This window comes from Pelodiscus sinensis, chromosome 21, assembly GCF_052426305.1.
Source record: "Pelodiscus sinensis isolate ZL-2025 chromosome 21, ASM5242630v1, whole genome shotgun sequence".
Classification (NCBI taxonomy): domain Eukaryota; kingdom Metazoa; phylum Chordata; order Testudines; family Trionychidae; genus Pelodiscus; species Pelodiscus sinensis.
In genome coordinates this window covers 11684563-11709225 of record NC_143072.1, presented here as the reverse complement: position 1 = coordinate 11709225, position 24663 = coordinate 11684563, and the positions used below count along the sequence as shown (strand labels likewise).

Genomic DNA, 24663 nt, shown 5'->3' with positions numbered 1-24663 from the left:
CCAAGTGACCTCTAATACAGGACTACTCAACTTTGGAAGCCCCGGGAGTCACAATGATATTCACAGCACATGCCAAGGGCCGCAACTTAAGTGTAGTTGCATATACATGCAAATAACTTATTTCACACTGACGGGCCTGAATACAAAGCTTAAGGCAAGACCAGAGAACATGCAGGCCCCATTGAAGTCAGTTCTGCTGCTATTAATAAAATGCAATATTTACCCGATTTCCACCCACATGACAGCACTTTTAATGAGTAATGACAGTCCAGGAATTTAACTACTAAAATGCTTTCCAACAGAAGACCATTCTATGGATTACTTTTTTGTTTTGGCTCCCACCCGTGGGCCACATGATGAGTAGCCCTGCACTGGAGGTCACAAACAACTGCACTGCAGGCCGCAAACAAACAGGCCATGGGTCGCATGTTGAGTAGCCCTGCTCTAACACCACAATATCACCACTCTCTGGAAATCAAAACAAACAGTATCTGAAGGATCCTCATGACCAAAGAGTGATGCTAATAGGAACAAAATTCCATGATGAGTTGTTGTGTATGGCAGTGGAAGTGGTGTAGGTGTTCTCTCCAATCTTATTTCACATCTTCATTAATGACCAAGAGAAACAGTTAAACTTCTCCATCAATTGCATTTGCAGAGAATACCCAGTGGGGAGCTGGTGAGACCAGAACACTTCTTAAACAATGGACACAGCCTGCATAAACAGGCTCTTGCTCAGCCCAATCCCCCTGGGCCCCAGGTCTGAAACCTCATACCCAATTTACAGCAGCCAGAACACATCTCCAGAGTGGTCACTACCTCAGGGTTGTAGGATCATCGTATTGGTACTTTCAAAAAAGAGGACACTCCTGAGAGGGAGAATAGTGATAGAAATGTAGCCGTGTTAGTCTGGTGTAGCTGAAACAAAATACAGGACTGTGTAGCACTTTAAAGACTAACAAGATGGTTTATTAGATGATGAGCTTTCGTGGGCCAGACCCACTTCCTTAGTAGATATTGATACAGATACACCCCCTCTCAGGAGTGTCCTCTTTTTTGAAAGTTCAAATATGGTAATCCTATGGGACAAGAGTAGAATCCAGGCACCTTCTTCCTCTTGTGGGACAATAGAAACATGCAGTCCCTAGACCCATTGACCACATCCTTATCCTCTACCCATCACACTTCCTCAGGGTTTGTCATCAGGAAGCATCACTGGAGTCACACACTACTTTCTTTTAGCAAAGGAATTTCGTAAAATGCTGAGCCGGCCAGGCCAGTAGGGACCAGGCTAAGTTGTGTTCAGCATCTTGTCTCCTGGTGGGCAGAGATGACAGGATACTGAACAGCCTGTTTTAGTTTACACTGAGCACTTAACATCACCTCGGCTAACTTGGCACTAAAGCCTCCAGCTGAAATATGATTTGCTTTCCCAATTAAAACGTGCCCTTGTCCTAGGAAACACAGCAGCCCAGTCCGAGGAGCAGTCAGGCTGAGCTCTTGCTGCTACCTGCTGGCCAAAGACACACAGAGCAGATCCGCCAGGCGCCCTGGAGCTGCGGGGGAGGCACAAAGGCCAGTAAGAATCATATCATAGAATCCTAGGACTGGAAGGGAGCTTGAGAGGTCATCGAGTCCAGCCCCCCGCCCTCAAGGCAGGACCAAGCTCCTCTAAGCTCCCTGACAGATGTCTATCTAACCTGTTCTTAAATATCTCCAGAGAGGGAGATTCCACCCCCCCCCCGGGCAATTTATTCCAGTATCTGACCACCCTGGCAGGCAGGAGTTTTCCCTAAGCAGTGTAGGTCGGGGCCCAGGCTCAGCGGGGCGCGCAGCCACGCGCTGTCCCGGGCGAGAGGCCGGGGGGACAATACCCGCCGCACCTGGCTGCTCCCGCGGCGCCTCGGCCGGCCGCAGCTCCAGGGCGCCGCGGGGCCGGAACACGGCCGTGTGCACCTCGGGCCCCGGCGGCGGGAAGGCCTCGCGCAGCAGCTCGTCCAGGCGGCGCCGCGCCTCCGCCTCCTCGCCGGGCGCGGGCTGCACCAGCACGGCCAGCAGGGCGGTGGGCGCGGCGCGGCTCTGCTCCCGCACGCCCCGCAGCACCGCCCGCAGCCGCTCGCCCCGGCCCCGCAGCGACGCCGCGCGGCACAGGAAGAAGATGAGCTGCCCGGCCGGGGGCGCGGCCTGGGCACCGCCCGGCTCCCAGCGCTCCCCGCCCAGCAGCAGCACCTGCGTGCGCTGCACCACGGTCTGCAGCTCCCCGGCCGGGCCCGCCTGCCCCTGCCGCTCCATGGCGCCGCTGGGCCGGGCCGGGCCGTGGGCCGCGCGCTGCGAGCTGCGCCCCGGCCATGTCACAATCGGCCGCCCCGTCCTCTCGCTGCGCCGCGCGGCCCGGACCCTGGTCCAGCCAAGCCTCGTGCGGACAGCGGGTGGCCCGCAGGTGAGCCCTGGACAGGCAGGTGAGAGCTGAGGGATGGAGAAAGGCCGGTTTGTGGCTCCCGATGGAGACATGCCCTGCCTCCCTGGCTGTGCCCCCTTCTCACCTGGTCCCCAGCGGCGGGGGTTGTCCTCTTACCCTGGAGCCAGCCTGCATGCTGAACCCCTCACCTCTGGCCCACCCAGCGCAATTGTTCACATGAAGAAAAACAAGTTATTTGAGTTAAGGAGCTGGGCAAATCTTTTAGTCTATAATATAGGAGGAGCAGCAGCCATCCTTATACCATCTCATAGAGCTGGAAGGGACCTCTAGAGTCAGCGAGTCCAGTCCCCTGCCCTCATGGCAGGACCAAGCACCATCCCTGACAGATTTGCCCCATTGCTAAATGGCCTCCTCAAGGCTTGAGCTCACTATGCTCAGTTTAACAGGCTAATGCTCAGACCACTGAGCGATCCCTCCCCCCATCCTTGTATGTAAGTTGCCAGGGATGGCATTTGGCTCAATTGCTCAGGCAGAAGCCATGGAGATTCTGAAGAAGAAATGTTTTGCAAAGGACATCAAAGGACCCCTGGCTGGTTCTCATAACTGAGATCAATGTCTAACGGTGATACCAGATAACAAGAATGCCGGTCTAGAAACTTACACACTTCAAAGCTCTTTCCAATTACTGCTCCAGATCTAAATACTTGCTTAGTGGGGAAGTGTGATGTTGTTGGCCGACTTTCTGGACTCCCCACCAACCTTCGGACCAGAATACATCACACATCTGATGTGTTGATAGCCCACCTTCCATACAGCTTCATGATGAGGTGCCACAGAAAACCCCCAGGGTGGAAAATGTTCCCTTTTAACACACCTAATAATCTTGTCAGTGCTCATGCCCAAATGTGCCTTCTCTGCAGCACTGGGATGGCTCTGCTGCGGACGGGCTGGGTCAAGCGGGAAGGGAATGTCAAGGGCACACTGTTCTAGCCATGTTGTGATGTGCCTTCCCTGCATTGAGGGGCCTTGGCAGTGCACCAAGAGGGAAGGGGCTGCAGCACTGCTGGGAGCAGGCCAATTGTGATGTGGCGGGGGGGGGGCAGCTTGCGCCCCCCACACACACATCCTAACTCCAGCCCAGCAATGGCCAGCCATAGAGTGGCAGGGGCAGGTGGGTGCTGCTGAGCCTAAGGGAGTTCCAGGCCATGGTGCCACGCATGCAGGTGCTGCTGCTGAACGGATAGAGGTAAGAGCAGGGCTGCGCCCAGGCCGCACTTGGCTCCTTGGCCTCCAGTCCTGTACTCCTGGCCAGACAGCTCATCATCTTCCTGTGCCGAACACTGTTGCTGCAGGACGGGGGTGAGCGGCTGCCGAACACAGATGTTGCTGGACCAGAGAGCCACAGATTGGGGAGGTTCAATCTGTAGTGACCACTCTGGAGATGTATTCCGGTTGCTGTAAAGTGGGTGTGAGGTTTCTGTTCCTTGGATCCAGAAGGATTGGGCTGAGCAAGAGCCTGTTTACTCAGGCTATCGCCTTTGTGTAGGAAGTGTCCTGATCTCACCAGCTCCCCATTGAGTATTCTCTGAGGATGCAACTGATGGAGCATTTACTCTTTTCTCCAAGTCATTAATGAGGATGTTAAACCCTCTAGCCTCTGGAACTGCCAGAAACACCAACTCCTAACTGAATACTGTCCCTTTTCTCGTCACTTTTGTTCATGGTCTTTCAGGCAGTGGTTGGTTTGATTTCAAGATGGTGATGGAGAGCCTGAGAAAGTGACATTAAAGGTCACTCATCTGGCCTCAGATGGTTGGAACAAGGTTGGAGGAATATTTCCACAAGCTTCATTGCTAGAGGCAAGCCTTGATTTTTCCAGACTCCACATATATCATTTTTTAAAAATTACTGTGTAGTTCTGTTCCCAGAATTCACAATGAAATTGAAATGTCTCTTTGCAGCTTTCTAATTGTATTGAGATTTAAATTTTCCCACAAGACCTGTATAGTAGGGTTTACCTCTGTTTTGACCAACTCATTCTTACAGAATGAGATTGTGACGGGGATAAATCAGACAATCCCAGATTTGGCTTTAGTTAATTTGCACACATCTAAAGGGGTGTCTAACCTGGTAGGAAAAGTCATGTTATCAGCAGAAGAATTAAACTTCTTTGTTGACAGCATAGCTATAAAGCTGGGCTTTCTTCTATGTAGTTGGCAGTGGCTTTTTAACCGGATGTGTTTTGTGCCACTTTACATGTAACGATACTTGCCAGTTGTTTTTGTATAACATCTGAGTGCTAAATCATCCCCTGAATATATGTATAATCCTTTTTAATATAAAGGGCTGTACCCCAGGGCCATGCCATGCAGTGGGGTTGTGCCCCAGGGTAACGTGAGGCGAGGCAAGGTGGTGTATTGTGACATAGCAGGAAAGTGTAATTTGTGATTCTTTCAGCATTAGGCAAGCAGAGGGCGGGAGAGTTCATGCTAACAGGACATGGACAATGAGGGACAGGTGTCAGAGAACAGCCCTGCTGCTGCCACTGGCTATGGGGAGCAGATCCTAAAGGATTTCCAAGTTCTGATAGAGAAGGTTGGGGGGAAGCCAGAGGTGCTGCTGGTTGGAGAGTCTCAGGAAGCAAAGGACACCCGGGCTCTGATGGCGGCTTTTATCCAGGAATTGTTCCCAGATGCCTACAAACCGGGGATCAACCCAGCGATGGCTATGACCCAGACACAGTCAGGGGCCAAAGCTGGTGCTAGCAACATTCCATCCCAGCTCATCTTTTTCCTGTGCCGAGCTTCCTCCCTGAGGGGGAAGCAGGCCGACATCCAGAAGATCTTGAAGGGAGTGAAGAAGTTTAGCCACAGAGGCCCAGCTGCCCTGGTAGGAGTCATAGTGCAGCCCAAGAAGGAAGAGGCAGCAGAAGCCCGGAAGCTGATGGAGAGCCTGCTGCAGGGTGCCTTCCCTAGACATCCATGTAAACGGGACAAACAGGGTGGCAAGCAGGGCCAGGAGCTGGAGGAGGTGGAGGTAGAGGTGGAAATCTTCATTCCAGGCCAACCACGGGGGAAATTGGCCATCATGAAAGCCGCTTGCCGAGCTTCTGAGGCCCTGCAGCAGCGCACATCCGCAGATGTGAAGCAAAATGGTATGGAGGACTGAGGGGGGAAGCCAGGGGCAGTGGAGGGAGGATGGAACGCATAAAATGCAAGTGATGAGACATTGCATGGTAGGATGAGGAAGCTGAGCATTTGGGGCCTTGGGCAGTTTTCGTTTGATTGTTATTGGTATATTTCTGTAGACTGAAGATGGGGGCGCTTTCTCTTGAATAATATATATGGTCTCTTAAAGCTCTTCTGCAGCTGATAATGTGTGGGGTTGGGGTTTCCAGCATGCCATTTGGGGCTCCTTGGGACAGGTTCTCTAAAGCGCCCAGCACACGTTCAGCTGCCATGTCAATAATAATGACCCTGCCATGCCACCTAGGCACTGGGCCACTGTGGGGGCCGTGTGCCACCTCAGAGAGAAATGATTCAAGGGATGGGACTCCTGCTCTTTCCTTTGGGGAACAGTCCAGATTCTGCCATTATTAGATCAGAACAGTGGGTCTAGAAAAGAACCTTCTGCTTCAGAAAGCGTCTTGCTGTTGCTTTGGAGCTTATAATGCAACAGGGATGGGGCCTGTCATGGTGTTCATAGGTCAGTTACCGTATTGCCTAATGTGTCTGAAGCTGCCTTTGGAGCTTCCCCCCAGCCTTGCAAGTGCTATAAGCCCCTAGTACAGCACCATATAGGCCCCTGTCTCTCAACCCCCATCTCACTGATTTCTTATTGTTGGATTTGCAGTTGGGTGAGGGGCTGTTGGCAACACACTTGCTCCTGCTGGGTTGGAGCATTTGGAAGGGTTGTTTGGGGTTTGTGTGAGGGATGGGGGACATAAGAATTACCACACTGGGTCAAACCAATGGGCCTTCTGGCCAAAAGTCCTATCTTCTTATAGTAGCCATTGCCAGGTGCTTCTGAGGCAATGAATAGAATGGGGTAAATTCAAGTGATCCATTGCCTGTTGTTCACACTTAGCTTCTGGCAGTTGGAGGTTTAGGAATGCCCAGAGTATGGGGTTGCATCCCTGGCCATGTTGGCTAATAGTCACTGATGGTCCTGTCCTCCATGAATGCATCTAATTCTTTTCTGAGTCCTGTTTGTGCTTTTGGCCTTCAACATCACCTGGCAAAGAGTTCCACAGGTTGACTGTGCATAGTGTGAAGAAATCCTTATTTTTGTTTGTTTTAAATTTGATGCCTATTAATTTCATCAGATGATCTGGAGTTTTTGTTTTATGTGAAGCGGTAAATAATACTTCCATATTATTCTCTCTACACCAGTCATGATTTTATAGATGTCTATCATAGCCCCCTCTTTCCTAGGACCTGGTTTACATTAGGTGGTTAAGTTGACCTAAATTGCATTAGTTCAGGGATGTAGCTGGAGTCATTGTATCTTAGGCTGACTTATTGTGGTGTCTGTACCATGCTGGGTTGATGAGAGAAATCTCCTGTTCACTTACCTTACATGTCTCATTTTGGTGGGCAAAAACCTGTGTGGCCTTTAGCTAAGGTGTCTCTAAGTGGCCTCGGTGCCTCTAGATGGGACAGAACATCATTCCCATGAGGTGTTTGGGCAAAGAATCATAGAATTATAGAATCCTAGGGCTGGAAGAGACCTCAGGAGTCCATCAAGTCCAACCCCCTGCCCAAATAATCTTTGTCAAGCTGAGACTTAAGAACCTCTAGAGATGGAGATTCTACCACTTCCTGAGGTAATCCATTCCAGTACTTCACCACCCTCCTGGCAAAATAGTTTTTCCTAATATCCAACCTAGCCCTCCCCCATCACATATCTGTATTCTCATCCCCAGACACAGAAAAGGGCTAGGCTATTTTGTATTACTAAATATATATTCATGTTGCTAGAGGTTATAGAATCATAGAGCCATAGAACTGGAAGAGACCTCAAAGGTCATCAAGTCCAGCCCCCTGTTCTAGGCAGGACCAATTCCAACTAAATCAACCCGGCCAGGGCTTTGTCAAGCTGCGACTTAAACACCTCTAGGGATGGAGACTCCACTACTTCCCTAGGGAACCCATTCCAGTGCTTTACCACCCTCCTAGTGAAATAGTTTTTCCTAATATCCAACCTGGACGTCTCCCACCACAACTTGAGACCATTGCTCCTTGTTCTGCCATCTGTCACTACTGAGACAAGCCTCTCTCTATCCTCTTTGGAACCTCTCTTCAGGAAGTTGAAGGCTGCTATCAAATCCCCCCTCACTCTTCGCTTCTGCAGACTAAACAGACCCAAGTCCCTCAGCCTCTCCTCATAAGTCATATGCTCCAGCCCCCTAATCATTTTGGTTGCCCTCCGCTGGACCCTCTCCAATGCGTCCACATCCTTTTTGTAGTGGGGGGCCCAGAACTGGACACAATACTCCAGATGTGGCCTCATCAGAGCCGAATAAAGGGGAATAATGACATCTCTGGATCTGCTGCCATTGCTCCTCTTAATGCAACCTAATACTCCATTAGCCTTCTTGGCTACAAGGGCACACTGCTGACTCATCTCCAGCTTCTCATCCACTGTAACCCCCAGGTCCTTTTCTGCAGAACTACTACTTAACTGGTTGGTCCCCAGCTTGTAACTATGCTTGGGATTCTTCCGTCCCAAGTGCAGGACTCTACACTTGTCCTTGTTGAACCTCATCAGATTTCTTGTGGCCCAATCCTCCAATTTGTCTAAGTCACTCTGGACCCTATCTCTGCCCTTACCTCTCCCCCAAGCTTAGTGTCATCCGCAAACTTGCTGAGGATGCAATCCATCCCCTCATCCAGGTCATTAATAAAGATATTGAACAAAACCGGTCCTAGAACCGAACCTTGGGGCACTCCGCTAGAAACCGACCGCCATCCTGACATCGAGCTGTTGATCACTACCTGCTGGGCCCGGCCTTCTAGCCATCTTTCTATCCATCTTACCGTCCATTTATCCAATCCACATTCCCTTAACTTGCTGGCAAGAATATTGTGGGAGACCGTATCAAGAGCCTTGATAAAGTCAAGGTATATCACATCCACTGACTTTCCCATGTCCACAGAGCCAGTTACCTCATCATAGAAGCTAATGCGATTGGTCAGGCACGACTTTCCCTTTGTAAATTCCTGCTGACTATTCCTGATCACTTTCCTCTCTTCCAAGTGCCTCAAAATGGATTCTTTAAGGATCCCTTCCATGATTTTTCCAGGAACCTCGGCCTATAGTTCCCTGGATTGTCCTTCTTCCCTTTTTTGAAGATGGGCACTACATTTGCCTTTTTGCAATCATCCGGGATCTCTCCCGATCTCCACGACTTTTCAAAGATAATAGCCAAAGGCTCCTCAATGACATTTGCCGACTCCCTCAGTACCCTCGGATGCATTAAGTCCGGACCCATGGATTTGCGTACGTTTAGCTTTTCTAAATAGTTCCTAACCTGTTCTTTCCCCACCCCGGGCTGTCCATCTTCATCCCATCTTGCGTCACTTAGCGCAGAAGTCCAGGAGCCGACCTTGTCCGTGAACACAGAGGCAAAGAAAGCATTGAGTACTTCAGCTTTCCCCACATCATCTATCACTAGGTTACCTCCTTCATCCATTAGGGGCTGTACACCTTCTCTGATCACCTTCTTCTTGTTAACTTGCCTGTAGAAACTTTTCTTGTTATCCTTCACATCCTTAGCCAGTCGCAAGTCCATTTGCACTTTCGCCTTCCTGATAACCCCCCTGCATTCTCGAGCTATACCTTTAAACTCCTCCCTGGTCATTTGTCCATGTTTCCACTTTTTGTAAGCTTCCTTTTTGTGCTTAAGTTCACCAAGGATTTCCCCTGTAAGCCAATCCGGTCTCCTACCATGTTTGCCTCTCTTGCTACGCGTCGGGATGGTTTCTTTCTGTGCCTTCAATAAGGCTTCTTTAAAATACTGCCAGCTGTCCTGGACTCCTTTCCCCTTCATGTTAGCATCCCAGGGGATTCTGCCCATCAGATCTCCGAGGGAGTCAAAATCTGCTTTTTTGAAGTCCAAGGTGTGTATTTTACTACTCTCTTTTCTTCCTTTGGTCAGGATCCTGAAATCTACCATCTCATGATCACAGTTTCCCAGGTTGTCACCCACCTCCACTTCCCCTATTAGTTCCTCCCTGTTTGTGAGCAGAAGGTCAAGCTGTGCACGGCCCCTGGTCGGATCCTTCAGCACTTGTGTCAAGAAGTTATCCCCAACATTCTCCAAAAGCTTCCTGGATTGCCTGTGTACTGCTGTATTGGTTTCCTAACAGATGTCAGGGTGATTAATGTCCCCCACGAGAACCAGGGCCTGTGATCTGGAAGCTTTGCTCAGTTGTCCGAAGAAAGCCTCATCTACCTCATCCACCTGATTTGGTGCCTGTAGCAGACACCAACCACAACATCAATGCTGTTGTTTGCTCCTTTAAACTTAACCCATAGACCCTCAACAGGTTTTTCTCCCTCTTTATACTGGCGTTCAGAGCATTCGTAGTGCTCTCTTACATATAGTGCAACTCCTCCTCCTTTTCTCCCCTGCCTGTTCTTTCTGAACAGTCTATACCCTTCCATGACAGCGCGCCAGTCATGCGAGTCATCCCACCAAGTCTCTGTTATCCCAATTAAATCATATTTCTTGGACTGGGCCAGGGCCTCCAGTTCTTCCTGTTTGTTGCCCAGGCTTCTCACATTAGTGTACAAACACTTCAGGTTACCAGTTGATTGCCCTATCTTCTCCATTCGAAACAGGGGTCCTCCTTTCTTGCTCCTTCCTCTCTGCATTTCTTCCCGGTATCCGACTTTCTCACTCCCCTCAGGGTTTTGGTCACCGTCCCCCGACGAACCTAGTTTAAAGCCCTCCTCACTAGGTTTGCAAGCCTGCCTGCGAAGATGCTCCTTCCTCTCTTCATTAGGTGGATCCCATGTCTTCCTAACAATCCTTGTGCCCAGAACAGAGTCCCATGGTCAAAGAAACCAAAGCCCTCTCTGCGACACCAGCTGCGCAACCACGCATTTACGTCCTCAATTCGACGATCCCTGCCCAGTCCTTTCCCTTCAACAGGGAAGATGGACGAGAACACCACTTGCACGCCGAATTCTTGGATCCTTCTTCCCAACGCTACATAATCCGCAGTAACCCGCTCAAGGTCATTCTTGGCCGTATCATTAGTTCCCACGTGGAGAAGCAGGAAGGGGTAGCGATCTGAAGGTTTGATCATCTTGGTAAGCCTCTCAGTCACATCCTGAATGCGAGCTCCCTGTAAGCAGCACACCTCTCGAGATTCCAGGTCCGGACAGCAGAGGGATGGCTCAGTCCCTCTTAGGAGGGAGTCCCCGACCACCACCATCCGTCGTTTCCTTTTGGGGGTGGTGGTCGTGGAACCCCCATCCCTAGGACTACGCATCCCATGCCTTCCAGTAGATGGTGTTCCCTTCTGGTTTATTCCTTGTGAAGTCCCTTCCAAAGCTTTCAGCACTGCAGAGCCTGTGGAGAGAGCTTGAAAGCGATTACTTACCTCTATAGCATTGCGGGATTCCCGTGCTGGCCTTTTTCCCCTTCTAGAAGTTACATGCTGCCAGTTCTCTTCTTAGTCACGTACTGCCCTCTCTGGCTCCTCTGCCTGCCGTGCTTGAAGGATTAAATGCTGCCTTCTATCGAGGAAGTCTTCATCCTCTCTGATCGAGCGTAGGGTCAACACTTGTGCCTCCAGTCCTCTAATTTTTTCTTCCAAAATGTCGACCAGCTTGCACTTCGTGCAGATGAAATCTGTTCTTTCTTCTGGGAGGAAGAGAAACATGGCACACGCCGTGCAGGTAACTGCAGCAGACCCATCACCATCCATCGCTGCTGTCCTGGAGAAGGGATTTAAAAAGAAAGGCAAGAGAACCTCCCGCCCTTCCCAACTCCATCTCTAAACTCCCTGTTAGCACTCACTTGTTCGCAAGCTCTTTGGTTGCTTGCCCACTGCCTTATAAAGCCCTGGAGTGCCTGAAAGTCCCTCCCCCTACTAAGGCTCAGCCAATTAGCAGAGGCTTCTAGAATTCAAACTTTAATTAGAAGCCAACAGTTTCTACCTGCCAATCACAGCACAAACTCCATCAAGGGGAGGGGGAGGGAGAGGGCAAAGGGAAAGTGGGGGGGAAAAAAGCTTCACTCACAAACGGGGAAAAAAACAAAAAAAGAACACACACCAACCCTCACTCACAAACACAAGCTCAGCACACAGCAAGAAAGCCCCAAACACAACACACACTTCCCTCAAGAGTCCTGTATCTGCTTCTCTTTTACCTGGAGAGAACTCCCTCTCTAAACTCCCTGTTAGCACTCACTTGGTCGCAAGCTCCTTGGTTGAAGTTAGCAATGGCAAAGTCATTCTCCTGGTACTGTAATCGGCAGGTGGGGAGGTCTGAGAGAGTCCTTCATTCCTGGAGAAATTAATTCCACAGCCTTGGACCAGCCCCTGAGAAAGCTACATCTCTCAGTCAGGTGAGCTTTACCCTTAGGCTGTGTCTAAACTGGCCAGTTTTTCCGGAAAATCAGACGCTTTTTCTGGAAAAACTTGCCAGCTGTCTACACTGGCTGCTTGAATTTCCGCAAAAGCACTGACTTCCTACTGTAAGAAATTAGTGCTTTTTGCGGAAATACTATGCTGCTCCCATTCAGGCAAAAGTCCCTTTTGTGCAAAAGTTTTGCGCAAAAGGGCCAGTGTAGACAGCTCAGATTTGTTTTCTGCAAAAAAGCCCCGATTGCGAAAATGGCGATCGGGGTTTTTTTGTGGAAAAGTGCATCTAGATTGGCACGGATGCTTTTCCGCAAAAAGTGCTTTTGCGGAAAAGCGTCCGTGCCAATCTAGACGCTCTTTTCCGCAAATGCTTTTAATGGAAAATTTTTCCGTTAAAAGCATTTGCGGAAAATCATGCCAGTCTAGACGTAGCCTACGAGTTTAGGTTGAATATGTTAAAGTTGATTTTTAGCACCTGATTTTGTGAAGTTGGTAGTTCATGCCCCCACTGTGTGCAGGAGTTTGATGGAGTGTGTTCCCAGCAGGGTGGCTACCCTTGACTTTGACAGCAATGACAACTATCCCAAAGTTCCTGCCGCTCCTTTGCATTCTGGGTTAGGCTCCCAATGTAGTGAGTGGTTCCGGTTACATGTCGTCAGCCTCCCATAGTGCACTCATCTCTTCTCTCCCCCACTGCTCGAAAGCAATGGCAAACAATGTTTTTGCACCCTGGTTTCCCTGTTATCTATGCAGACACTGTAGCAGGGCAAACATGGATCCCAGTCAGCTTAAAACTTCTGGGGTAAGCATTGTAAACACCTTGTGCATTATGCTGTGGTATGTTCAGAGTCTAGCCAGGAGCTGCTGGATCAAGGAAGAATGCGAGGAGGGCACTGACACAGATATGTATGAACCCACTGAGGGAAGCATTTGGCAAATGCTGGTGGCAGTCGACCCTGTTTACAGAGAGGAACCCTGGTTCTGGTCCCATGAGTCAAGCACAGACTGGTGGGATTGCATAGTTATGGGTGCAAGCCCTCGCCCGCTAGTCCGAGGATGGGGCCCTGCAAGCCCACCGCCCGTTCAGTCTATGAGACAGAAGTGTCTCAGGGGGACCTTAGCTCTTCCGACAAAGTCCTATGCGGGTCCAAGGCCACCAATAACGGCCTATGTGGCCAACAGAGGGGTGGCTGCCGTGGCTGCGCTCAGCAAACACCGAGGGAGGAGGGGTTTAGGGAGACCCGGGCCCTCCCTCTCCACCGGGTCCCAAACCAGGGCCCTAAGGGTGGGGTTTGTTCGCCCCTACCCGGTTTACGGGATTCAACCTGAAGCTCGCCATCCCACAGGTGCCAAAAGCGCTCTGCCCCGGGCTGCTTCCTAACCCCCGCCGACTGCCCCCGTTCGCGAGGAAGTTTCCTGTGTCTTATCACTACTCTGTCTTCCTGCTCAGGCCTGGTGGGGTCACTGCCTCCCAGGCTCCCCGGAAACCCCTTTTGTCGGGTTGCAGGGGAGTCTCTTTGCCTGCCCCGGTGAGGGTTTGGCTCCGCACTCTTCCCCTGGCTCTCTCCTGTGCCCGGTTTAAATGGCCCGCCGCCAGACGTCACGGGGCGTCGCTCCGCACCTTCCATGTCCCTCCGCTAGGCTGCGGCTGCCCAATGGAGGTGCGGTCCTAAAGCCTGTCGGCAACGCCCCCACAGCCTTGCCGGCTGCCGTTCCTCGGCTGAGGCCAACCGGGCTGTCCCCAGCTTCAGTGCAGGCCTCGGCAAGCCTGTCACAGAGGTGTTGAAATGCCAATAGTTATTATAGGAGAACCAGCCTACTCCTTGCTCCTATGGCTCATGAAACCATATAGAGACAGCCTGAACTGCACTAAGGAGCAGTTCAGCTACAGGCTGAGTAAGTGCAGAATGGCGGTCGAATGTGCATTTGGAAGGTTTCACATTTATTGACTAGGTTAGACCTCAATAAAAGCAACATAAGAACATAAGAACGGCCGTACTGGGTCAGACCAAAGGTCCATCTAGCCCAGTAGCCTGTCTGCCGACAGTGGTCAGCACCAGGTGCCCCAGAGGGGGTGGACCGAAGACAATGATCAAGCGATTTGTCTCCTACCATCCCTCTCCAGCCTCTGACAGACAGAGGCCAGGGACACCATTCCTACCGCCTGGCTAATAGCCTTTTATGGACCTAACCTCCATGAAATTATCTAGCTTCCCTTTAAACTCTGTTAGGGTCTGTCTACACTATCCCCCTAGTTCGAATTGGGGGGGTAATGTAGTCATACGGAGTTGCAAATGAAGCCTGGGATTTGAATTTCCCGGGCTTCATTTGCATGAAGCCGTCCGGCGCCATTTTTAAATGCCGGCTAGTTCGGACTGCGTGCCGTGCGGCTACATGGGGCACGGACTAGCTAGTTCGGATTAGGCTTCCTGTCGGAACTATCTGTACTAGCTGTACGCCTCGTTAATTCCATTTGGTGTCCTCTAGTTCTTCTATTAGGGAACTAACGAAGAACTTCTCTTTATGCCCCTTCCCACCCCACTCGTGATTGTACAGACCTCTCCCATATCCCCTCGTCTCCTCTTCTCTAAACTGAGAAGCCCCAGTCGCTTTAGCCAACATTCCTGTTGTTGTGGCAGTCCACGCTATATGCTCCATAATGTCTGTGAAAGTAAGGGCGGGTTCAGGGGTCAAGGCAGATCACTCAGCCGCTGATTATGAATGGCCTCACACCAGGGCACTGAGGGGAGCATCTCAAGGGGCACTGCAAATCAGAGGCATTGAATGCCAGTTTTGTGAATGACCAGACAGTGATATGACAGTCATGTATGTTTCTCTTTACAGGTTCCCCTGCGTGTAGGGTACGTCTAGATTACATGCCTCTGCCAACAGAGCCATGTAAAACAGGCTACCTGACATAGTCAATGAAGCGGGGATTTAAATATCCCCGGCTTCATTCAAATAAAAATGGCCACTGCGCTGTGCCGGCTCAGCGGATCGTCGGCACAGCGCGCGAGTCAAGACACTGATCAGTCGACAAGGCAAGCCTTTGTCGACCGCTTCCTTATGCCTCGTGAAATGAGGTTTACAGGTTTACTTGAAAGTAGGAATAAGGGATCTTCCGGAAAAGGGCTTATTTTCCGGAGAATTGCATCTACACTGGCGCTTTTCTCCGGCAAAAACCCCGAGCCGGAAAAAAGCGGCAGCCATGTAAATGCAAATGCCATAGAGGATATTTAAATCCCCCGCGGATTTGCAATTCCGAAGTGTCTCATTAGCATCCCTTTTCCGGAAAGGGATGCCAATGTAGACACAGCCAAGCAGTGACGATCCTGTTGTTGAGAAATGATGCATTTTTATTTAGGGAACACGGGAAGCAGAGACAGAAAAGGAGTCCAGGGCATGAGCTTGGGAGAGGGAGGAGGAGGGGAGAGGAGAGGGAAACAAGGGCAAACAGTGTATTATACAATGTCCATGTTCCTCAGTTGCAGCAGTGGGAATGACAGCCTTCTGTTCCAGGAAATATCCCTGGGAGTTGAGTGCAAGCCTGCCCTTTACATAACAGCTCCCCTTGCATTCTAGGGCACCTGGAAGAAAAGACTATGGAAGTTGGTGAGGAGGCCAGGTAGTTCAGCAGGGGGTGCAGTATCATTCTCCTCCATGCATTTAATTATGCCCCGTCGATGCAGGCAGATTGCATTTGCTCATTAAACATGTCATCCCGATTACTTTGTTGTTTGTTTTGTTTTCAGATCTGTGCTAGCCACATAGCTGGGGGAGTGGCTAATAGAATCACTGTTGCACCCGCACTGTAGTGAAAAAAGTGAAGGGCAGACTTTAGAGAAGATACATTGTAGAACACAGAAGCTAATCTCTTACCGTGAATGAACAGCGTTCCTACACAATAGGGATGTGTTATGTACAAGGCCAAAGTTATGTTTTTAAGTGCCTATGAGGCAGCAGGTACATCACAGAGATCTTCAGAGAGCAGCTGGACTCGGTTTGATGAGAGGCATAGTAAGAGATAGGTTGAGACTTGTGGCTGGTTTAATGGGTGTGAGCCCCAAGCAGGAGGCAGAGGGGGGGGGGGGGCTCCACGGACCCACCGACTTACTCTGTTTGTTCGGCCCCCGCCGAGATAGGGTGCGATCACCCCTCGCCTTTGACGGCTGAGGGGGTTCTGTGGAGCCTTCCACTTGTCTCTCTGGGTGGCACCCCCAACGGGGTCCAGCCCAGGTGCTCGACCTTCTCCTCGGTCCTCGGTTCTTTTCCCCCCACGGACCCTCGGGAGGAGGGGGGGGTTGGGCAGTATGCTCGTGGGGCTGGGATGCAGCTACTGTTCTCCCCAGCCCCTGCTGTCTGGGTGGTCGTTTAGGGGGATTGCTTCCGGGCGGGGTGTGTGGGGAGTGGGGGACCCGGGCCCGCCCTCTCCTCCGGGTCCCAGCCCGAGGCCCTAAGTGGAGTCGGTGCTCAAGCACAGCTCTCCACGGCTGGCGGGGCCACTACTCGCCCCTGTCCTGCCCACGGGCGCCAGAAAGGCCCCGCCTCGGGCTCCTTCCATTCCCTGCTGGACGGCCCCAGCAGCCGGACCGGTGTCAGATCACTTACCCCGCCGAAGACGCCGAGTCCGCCCCAAGGCGAGTCACCAGCTGCTTGCGCCGTCCTTCCTCGTCGCCCGGGGTGCCGGGGGTCTGACGCCCCTGGAAGCCAGGGTGGCTGCTCCCTGACCTTCCTCCTTCTGGGCGACCCGCCGCCGCCGCCTGGGGGGTAAGCCCCACCTCCCCGGCGTTCCGCCCGCGCCCCTCCCCCCACCGCGCGGCCCCGCTCTGCGAGGCGAATCGCGGCGCCCTGGCCGAGCGCGTCCCCGCGGCTCGCGCCCCTGACCTCACCCTGCGGCGCACGCCCGCCCGCCCTCTCCGGCGGGTCCGTGCTGGCGGCGTGCCGCTCGGCTGGCTGCCAGCACTTGCGGCAGCTGCTTTCCTGGGGGCCGGGGGGGGTCTCTCCCCCGCAGCCAGTGCGGACCTCGCCGGGTCCGTCACAAGATTCTTGTTCTTTTGCTTCTGCTTTGAAAGCATGTGCAACACTGTGCCTGCAAATACCAACTCCTTTACAAAGGTGGGTCACGGTCACAAGGGCTGTGCTGGGGAGGAGGATGTGCAATTGTGGTGGAAGGGGCTCACAGAGTCACTGTGTTTTCAGCACCCCTTGTTTGCTTGGAGACTGCAACTTTCCCTTCCTACTAGGACCTGCCGGAGAGAGGAGGGCCAGGTGTGGTGGCAGAGGCTAATGCGATAAGCAAGCCATGCTATGTTGGGGATGAGCAAACGGAGCTTCCCCTGCTTCATCCAGGTGTTCATGCGAGATACCAGTCTTCTCTGAATCCCACAGGGGATAGGGAGCGGAGGCTGACTGAATGTGTCCAGAAACCTGGACCCTATGCTGCAATGCTTTGTGCTGCAGTGACCCCAGACCACTCTCTGCTGGCTTAGCATGGACAGGTGTCCTACTGTGGAGGACAGAATAAGGCAGCTTCCCTGGAAACCTTGTGAGAAGGATGAAAGAGAACCTCTGTGAGAGCTTCATGGCGATGTGCAGGGAGGATTCCCGCCCCCTCTCCGGACACATTAACAAGCTGTTCTAGGGATCCCCCATTGTGCAGGCAAAGTGGCTGCTACAGATCACACCCAGTTGTCTTAAACCACTTGTAGCATGATGAAAAATGTGAACTCATTAGAAATGTCCTCCCTGAGATCCGTGCCCAGCAGCAAGATGTCCTAGGAGGAGGGGTTATCTCTAAACTTAAAAAAAGGTCCTGGCAGTCAGTGAGATTGTATTTTCTGCTCGCCTGCTGACCATTCTTCTCCTTCTTTTCTTCCTCATCCACACTGTCCTCTGTGCTGCTGCCCGAGGCTCATCGCTTGCACAGCTTTGGGACACTGGTTTGCCCCCCCCCCGCCAGATGCAGATGCTCATAGAAGCGGCATGTTTGCAGCGATGACCCAGGCTTTCCATTTGCCTCCTTTGTCTTCTGGTACGCCTGCCTTTACTTTCACACAGCATTGCTGGGTGTCCCTGGTGTATCCTTTCTCCATCATGCCCTGAGCTATCTTGGCATAGATATCTTCTGCTGCTTTGGAGTTCTGCCTGAAGTGATTCCTTTCCTGACACAGCAATCAGATCCAGGATCTCTTACATGCTCCAGGCTGGAGCTTGTTTGCAACCCTGGGCATTCATGGCCAGGTGTGCTGCCTGATCTGAGGTCTATTCACCACATTGGCCACACAGGAAATGAAATTAAAATTTTCCTGTGGCTTTTCCTGTGCATCTGGAGAGTAGCAGAGTTGAAGTGCTGGCCAGAGCAATCACATTGGAGCACTGTGGCACACCTCCTGGAAGCCAAGAATGTCAACTTTCACAGCGCTGCATCTGCACTACTCTAAAGTAAGGGTAGTGCAAAGTCAACTTCCCCGTTACTCCTCTCGCCAAGCAGGAGTACTGAAATTGACTTTAACAGCCCTTAAAGTTGGCAGAATGGGCAACTTTGGTGGTGTGGACTCATTGTTTAGAAAATCGACCTAATATGATTTTCAACCTAAACCTAAATTCAACCTAAACTCATAGGTTGTGTAGACCAAGTTGTGTAGAGCTCCATATGGCCAGAGGAGTTCAGTGGTCCACCAAGGCTCTTTCTGTGGAGGGTTAGGGGGAGGACATGGAGAGGCTTATGTCAGGCCTGCTGATTGAGGGAGTGTGTCCTTCATTTGTGAAGTGGGCTACAGCTTGGAGGCCATGTTTGAGTTTGACTGCTAATGGAGTCCCAGGGAGCAGCTGTGCTAAGTGTGATTCTTATAACAACACCTGGCAAGATAGGGGTGACCATTTCTTTTGAATGAAGAGAATTTGCTACCTGCATCTGCACCTTTGTGTCCCCTGCACTAAGCTACTCTTTGTGGGGCTGCCTCCAAAACAAACTTAGAAACAAACTGGGACTTAATTTGGCTGTCTGGATTTTTGGTGGAGCTTCATCTGCGGAGTCTTGGCTCTACATTGGTGCTTTATTCTTCACTTGTGGAATCGATTTTAAACTATAAAGCTCTAGGGCATGGCTCCACAACGGGAATTAAGCACCTAGAAAATAATTGGAAAACATGGAGATCCATAGAGTCTGAATGTGACACCCTGGGCTTCCTCTACAATGAGGGGATTGTTGGACACCTGTGACAGATCTCCAGAAGCTGGCACACTGGCTAGTGTGTATGCAGGTCCCTGCACAATGGGAGATACCGAGGAGAGGGGTATGCTGTCTGCTTAAGCCGTCTCAGGGAGCACTTAGAGTCCAGACTGTAAGGAACTACCTATTTCTGCTTGTGATCCGTAACTGGGAACCCCTCTCTTGGAGATAAGAGGCTCAAGGACACCAAGGCTACGTCTACACTGGCAGCTTCTTGCGCAAGAGCATCCGTGCCAGTGTAGACGTTCTCTTGCACAAGAAAGCTCTGATGGCCATTTTAACCATCGGGCTTTCTTGCACAAGAAATTCATGTTGCGTGTCTACACTGGCCTCTTGCTCAAGAACAGTTGCGCAAAAGAGCTTATTCCTCAGTGGGAGTGTTAGAGTTCTGGCACAAGAAGCCCTCATTTCATACATTAGAGTGTCAGTTTACTTGCGCAAAAACACGCAGCCAGTGTAGACAGGCAGCAAGTTTTTGCGCAAGAGTGGCCGTTTTTGCGCAATATCGCGCCAGTGAAGACACAGCCCAGATGTTTCATGTGAGAGTTAATTAGATACCTGCCTGACTCCCCACAAAATGGCTGGAGAAGGAAGAAACAGGTGGTGACAGCCCTTATCACTTTAAGCCCTGTGGTAAGAGTACTCATGTGGGAGGTGGGAGACCAGGTTTGGTTCCCCCTGTGCATGGTGCAGAAAAAGGATTTGAACAGGGGTTTCCCACCTCTGAGGAGGGTGTGCTAACTATGGGATTTAGGATGTTCTGATGTGGATCACTCTGAATCTCTCTTGTTGAAGCCTCTTCCACTGGCCAGCTTTTGAGAGGGACGTAATCCAATAAGTGGTTTCTGAACACACCTGCCAGATTGGTCCCCACAGATGAGTAAAGTGCTTCAACACCTGTCCTCTGCCCAGTCAGGGTGGTTGTGGGGAATCAGAAGGGAGATAGGCAGCTGGACACTCAGAGGGAGGCAGCAGTGTTCATGACCAGATGCAGGAATTTAGGTGCCTAGGGACCTTGTACAGCAGAGCAGTGAGTGATTTTTAGATACCTATGGGGTTACGTAGCAGCTCAGTGGGGGCTTGGGGAATTGCCATGGCTCCTAAGACTGGGATTTAGGCTCCTGAATATATACCTTTTTACAATTATTGATAATGTTTTCTTTACCAAAAGATGCTGTTTGGATTTCACGAGCCACGCTCTTCAAATTGCTGGGGGCACTCTGTGTGGCATGCGCTGGTATAATTGGAAGCCAGTACATGAACACTTCCATCTGAGACTGGGTTCCTTTCGGGCTGGCTCCCTGCCCACAGGTGGGTGTTACATGACGCTACTCTGCACAGTTACATTTAGCAAAAGAATCTGTCCATAGCAATGTCCTATTAGCAAATCCATTTGTCTAGCGCACTGGACCCCAACCTTTTTGTGTGGTGGGCGCCGCACCGGTGGGTGACATCATCCCACTGCGTCGCCCGCCCGCCCGGCCCCGTGCCAAGTGCGCTTGCGCTGGTGCCAGACCCCCTCCATTTCGCCGCTCCGGACCAGCCGCCCTACTTCCCCGCTGTGCTCCCTGGCAGGTTCTCCCACTGCCGGCACTTCCCCACACCCCGTCACGGCGCGAGTTCGGCCCCGCAGTGTGTGCGGCCTGCCCTCCCCCGGCCATCCTGCGTCGTGACCCCGACTAGGCGCACGCACATAAATGCCCCGGTGGGCGCCATGGTGCCCACGGGCACTGCACTGGGGACCACTGGTCTAGCATAGACTGCTGGAAGCTGGTTAAGTAACTCATGCTGTGTTCTAAGCAAAAAATATACTTAGCAGTTCATTAGACTTTGACTAATTACACTGTTTGCATTACTGTGGGAATCAGTCTCATGCAGGAACTCTTACACTGCAATATGCTAACATCACAGGCAGTGTTCCCTCTAATTTTTCCATCCTTGAGTCAAATGAATTTTATGTGCACCAGGGCATAAGCAGATGTGCACCACCAGTAGAAACACATGCTGCCAGCTGTGGGTTGCTGAAAAAAGCTCTGCTAATCAGCTGGGCAGCACCTGAATCTCCCCTGGGCAGCAGCCCAAGCACTCAGCTAATAGGGAACACAGGTCACAGGGACACTGCCCCAATTCAGGGCCCATTTGTGGTAATGATCATTGATATGTTCTCTGGCCAGTGCCTTTATCCATGGCTTGGGGGGCAGTCTATATAGATCTTTGTTGCTGTGAGAAGGAGGTTGTCTCTTCCTCTTCCAACTCCTATTGGCCTGATTTTACTGCTGCTGTTCATGTCAAGCCCCTTTGCACTACTCAGGCAGCACAGAGAAATTCCCCCAGCATAACATAGCCAACACATATACCAAATACTTCACAATCTACCCTCTCTCGGGGCAGTGCCTAGGGTGCAGCATGTCCATGCCACATTGATTAGCAGCTGGCTCAAGGGATATGGAGACCCTATATTGTTATAGTCACGTGCCTAAAAGCCGACAAGGTCAGGGCCTTGCAGTGATGGTTGCTGTGTAAACCAAAGAATTGCAGATTGCACTGCAGCCAGTTGCTCTAAAATAGAGCAGCACCTAAGCTGCTCTTGCTCCTGCTGATAAGCTGGGGGCACTGAAGTGCTGTTTGGTCCCTCCTTCAGCTGTGCCAAGGGTTTCTTAATACAGGAGAAATTCTCACTAGATTCTGAGAGTGGGAGTGTCTTAAATCTGCATCATCACCCCTCCTGCACTGCACCCAGCACAGATACAGCTTACATTAGCAGTCATCTTTTGTACTTCCTCTGCCCATCTACGGCAGACAGCTATTCCTGGAGCTAGGCTGAAATTCTCAAGGATTCTGTACCAAGTTTTGGGGAGCAGGAGGAGGCAAACATTCATTCTTGCTTCCAAACGCCAAGAGAGAAACAACCTTTATACTCAAGCTACTGCGTTTTCCATATAGAGGAGAGGAAATGAATTGTAACCAAATACCAAAGTGTATATTCTCTATAAGCAAAACCACAGTATTCACATTAGCCACTACGGCAGCTAACATGCCTGTAACATTTGTGATTTGTTTTTTGTTAATAGTTTTACCTGTGTAGGTGTTACTTAGGACATGACCACGTGTTGTGGCATTAGATGCATGTTACCTAGAACACACTGCTATTTTTTCCTAACCTGATGTTGTAAATGAATGTTTTCATTTTTTTTCCAGATCTTCTGTCCCCCTGGAGCTCACAGGTCATCCGAAATAAAAAAAAATCAGCACCAGTTACTCTTTAGTGTTTGTGTTAACACAAAGTTCCATAATTAAGTTTGTTGCCACCAATTTCTGTTATAAAATTCTATGTTAATCCACCAGAAACTTTGGTTTAGAAAGTTGATTTGGTATGAAAGTTACCAGAGCTGTTCTGAAGGCAAAGAAAATTATTTCTGCCAAGTGTGAAGGAAATTGAACAGTTTAATTTACAGAGCATTTAAAAAAATGATGTGAAACTTGCTGTGTCTAACAATTTCATTGGGTCTCTCTAGCTCTAAAAAAGACTTGTTATTCTTCAAATTTTCAGAGTTAAATCTCCTGGAAAATTCATGCCTTGGCTATATTGGGAGAAAATAGATTGCAATTAAACTACAATACTAATCACCTATTGGGACCCAGTTCTGATCCCATTCCTAGCAGTGTGATGTGTTGGGTTTTAGTTTGGTTTTGGTTATTGACTGCCATGGGAACAGATGCTATTCTGTGTGTGTGAGTTAAACCCAGTTGGTGAGTTACAATTTAGAAAGAACATAAGTCTCCTTCTATAGATGAGAACTAAGCTTATCATTCTTTTACTTCATCTTTGGACAAAAGCTGTGTCTACACTGTCACTTTCAGCACTAACATTTTAATTGTTTAGGTGTGTGAAGATACCCCCCCACGCCCGAGTGACAAAAGTTTTAGGATTTGGGGTTGTTTTTTAATCACTGGGAGAGTTCTTCCCTGGTGGTAAAGTGTGACTACATTGCCCCCATCACAGTGCTGTAAGATGGGCAGTGTAGGCATAGTGGCATTCCCTGAGTTTGGAGCTTTGAGATTTGCAGCCTGTGTGTTATGTAGCTATGAAGATTTGCTCTTTTCATGGTTTAGGTGACAGTGCACTAAAAAGCTGACTTTGATCCCCTTGTAAGACATGAGTTAAAAGTTAAAAAGACAAACTCTGTTGCTCTCACATTTCTGGGAGGGAATGTCAATGACCAGAGGATATTTTCTAAAGTTTTTGAGTAAACTGAGGAAGGGTTTTTTGAAATGTAAATTATTTGAAGTGTCTGTCTCTCTTCAGTAATGTGCGGAGAGTGTCTGTTGTTGCTTTGTGTGATCATGCTAGGCCAAGAGAGGGACCATGAATGTGAAACATTAATAGGTGTTGACAGGGGTTGAAGCAAGAAACAGTTTTCAGTGTTAGGAATAGTAAAACGTTTATGAACTTGCCATTATTTGAAAATTAGACAGGAGTGTCAGTGAAGCCCAGGAGAAAAAAACTTGGCAAGAGACGTTTCATTGTCAGTTGCAGAAATAGCCCAAGTTACTCCTCAAAAGGAAACACCAATGGGGAATTTCTGGACCTTTGGAGATGGATAGGGATTTTGCCCTGGATTCGGGGGGGGGGGGGAGGGGGGCAGGGCTGCACTTTAGGACAACTCTTCTCGCCTTTTTCATCAAAGTGCTTCCTAGGGACAACACATACTGGGTTCCAGTTGAGGTAACTGGGGAACAGAGCATGTAGATGTCTTTGAAAAGGTTACATAAGAAGTTTCAGGTAAGGCTGGGGACAGAATCCTGCTACAGATTTAAGGCTAGAAAGGAACATTCTGATAATCAAACAGGTCTCATGCATAGTACAGGCCAGAGTCTTTCACCCATTAGTCCTACAGTAAGGTGAATAATTGGTTGGAGACCCATGTTGTATTCAGTACACTACATTGCCTGTCATATCAAATCTGTGCACTTACGCCAACTATCAATTTCAGCTCATAAATCCTCCCCACGCAGTTAAGATGATTTGAGAACTACATGCAATAAAGCAATGTAAATGCTAAGCATTAAAACACAGCGTCAGTAGCTTAACTGTAATGTGGCCCTGTTGCGAGAATCACAGGTCCGATGATGCATACCCCAGGGGGGAAGGACAGAACCAGGTGGACAGTTTTAGCAAATAAAGGATATTTATTTATGACAGTGATGAATTTATAGTATTTATTCCAAGATTTCTAATAGACCGTGTTAACAATGAATTTACAGTATTTATTATATTTATTCTACGATTTCTAGTTAAGCGTGTCAGAAATATAAGGATGGGAATGGCAAGGGGAATAGTCTCTATTCTAAAAATATCCAGCTACACTAATTAATAACAATAATATGTACTACCAAAAACAACTACAACACTA

The 24663-nt window shown here is 50.1% G+C and overlaps 1 protein-coding gene across 1 annotated transcript; it reads left to right on the top strand.

The window, feature by feature from the left end:
* The first annotated feature begins 1894 nt into the window (after nucleotides 1–1894).
* LOC102454293 (uncharacterized) lies at nucleotides 1895–24449 on the top strand. The gene is made up of 4 exons (XM_075904998.2): nucleotides 1895–2459; nucleotides 5112–5573; nucleotides 20421–20560; nucleotides 22448–24449. The coding sequence occupies exons 1-3, from the start codon at nucleotides 2159–2161 to the stop codon at nucleotides 20522–20524; spliced, it is 867 nt and encodes a 288-aa protein (XP_075761113.2). The 5' UTR covers nucleotides 1895–2158; the 3' UTR covers nucleotides 20525–20560; nucleotides 22448–24449.
* The last annotated feature ends 214 nt before the right edge of the window (nucleotides 24450–24663 follow it).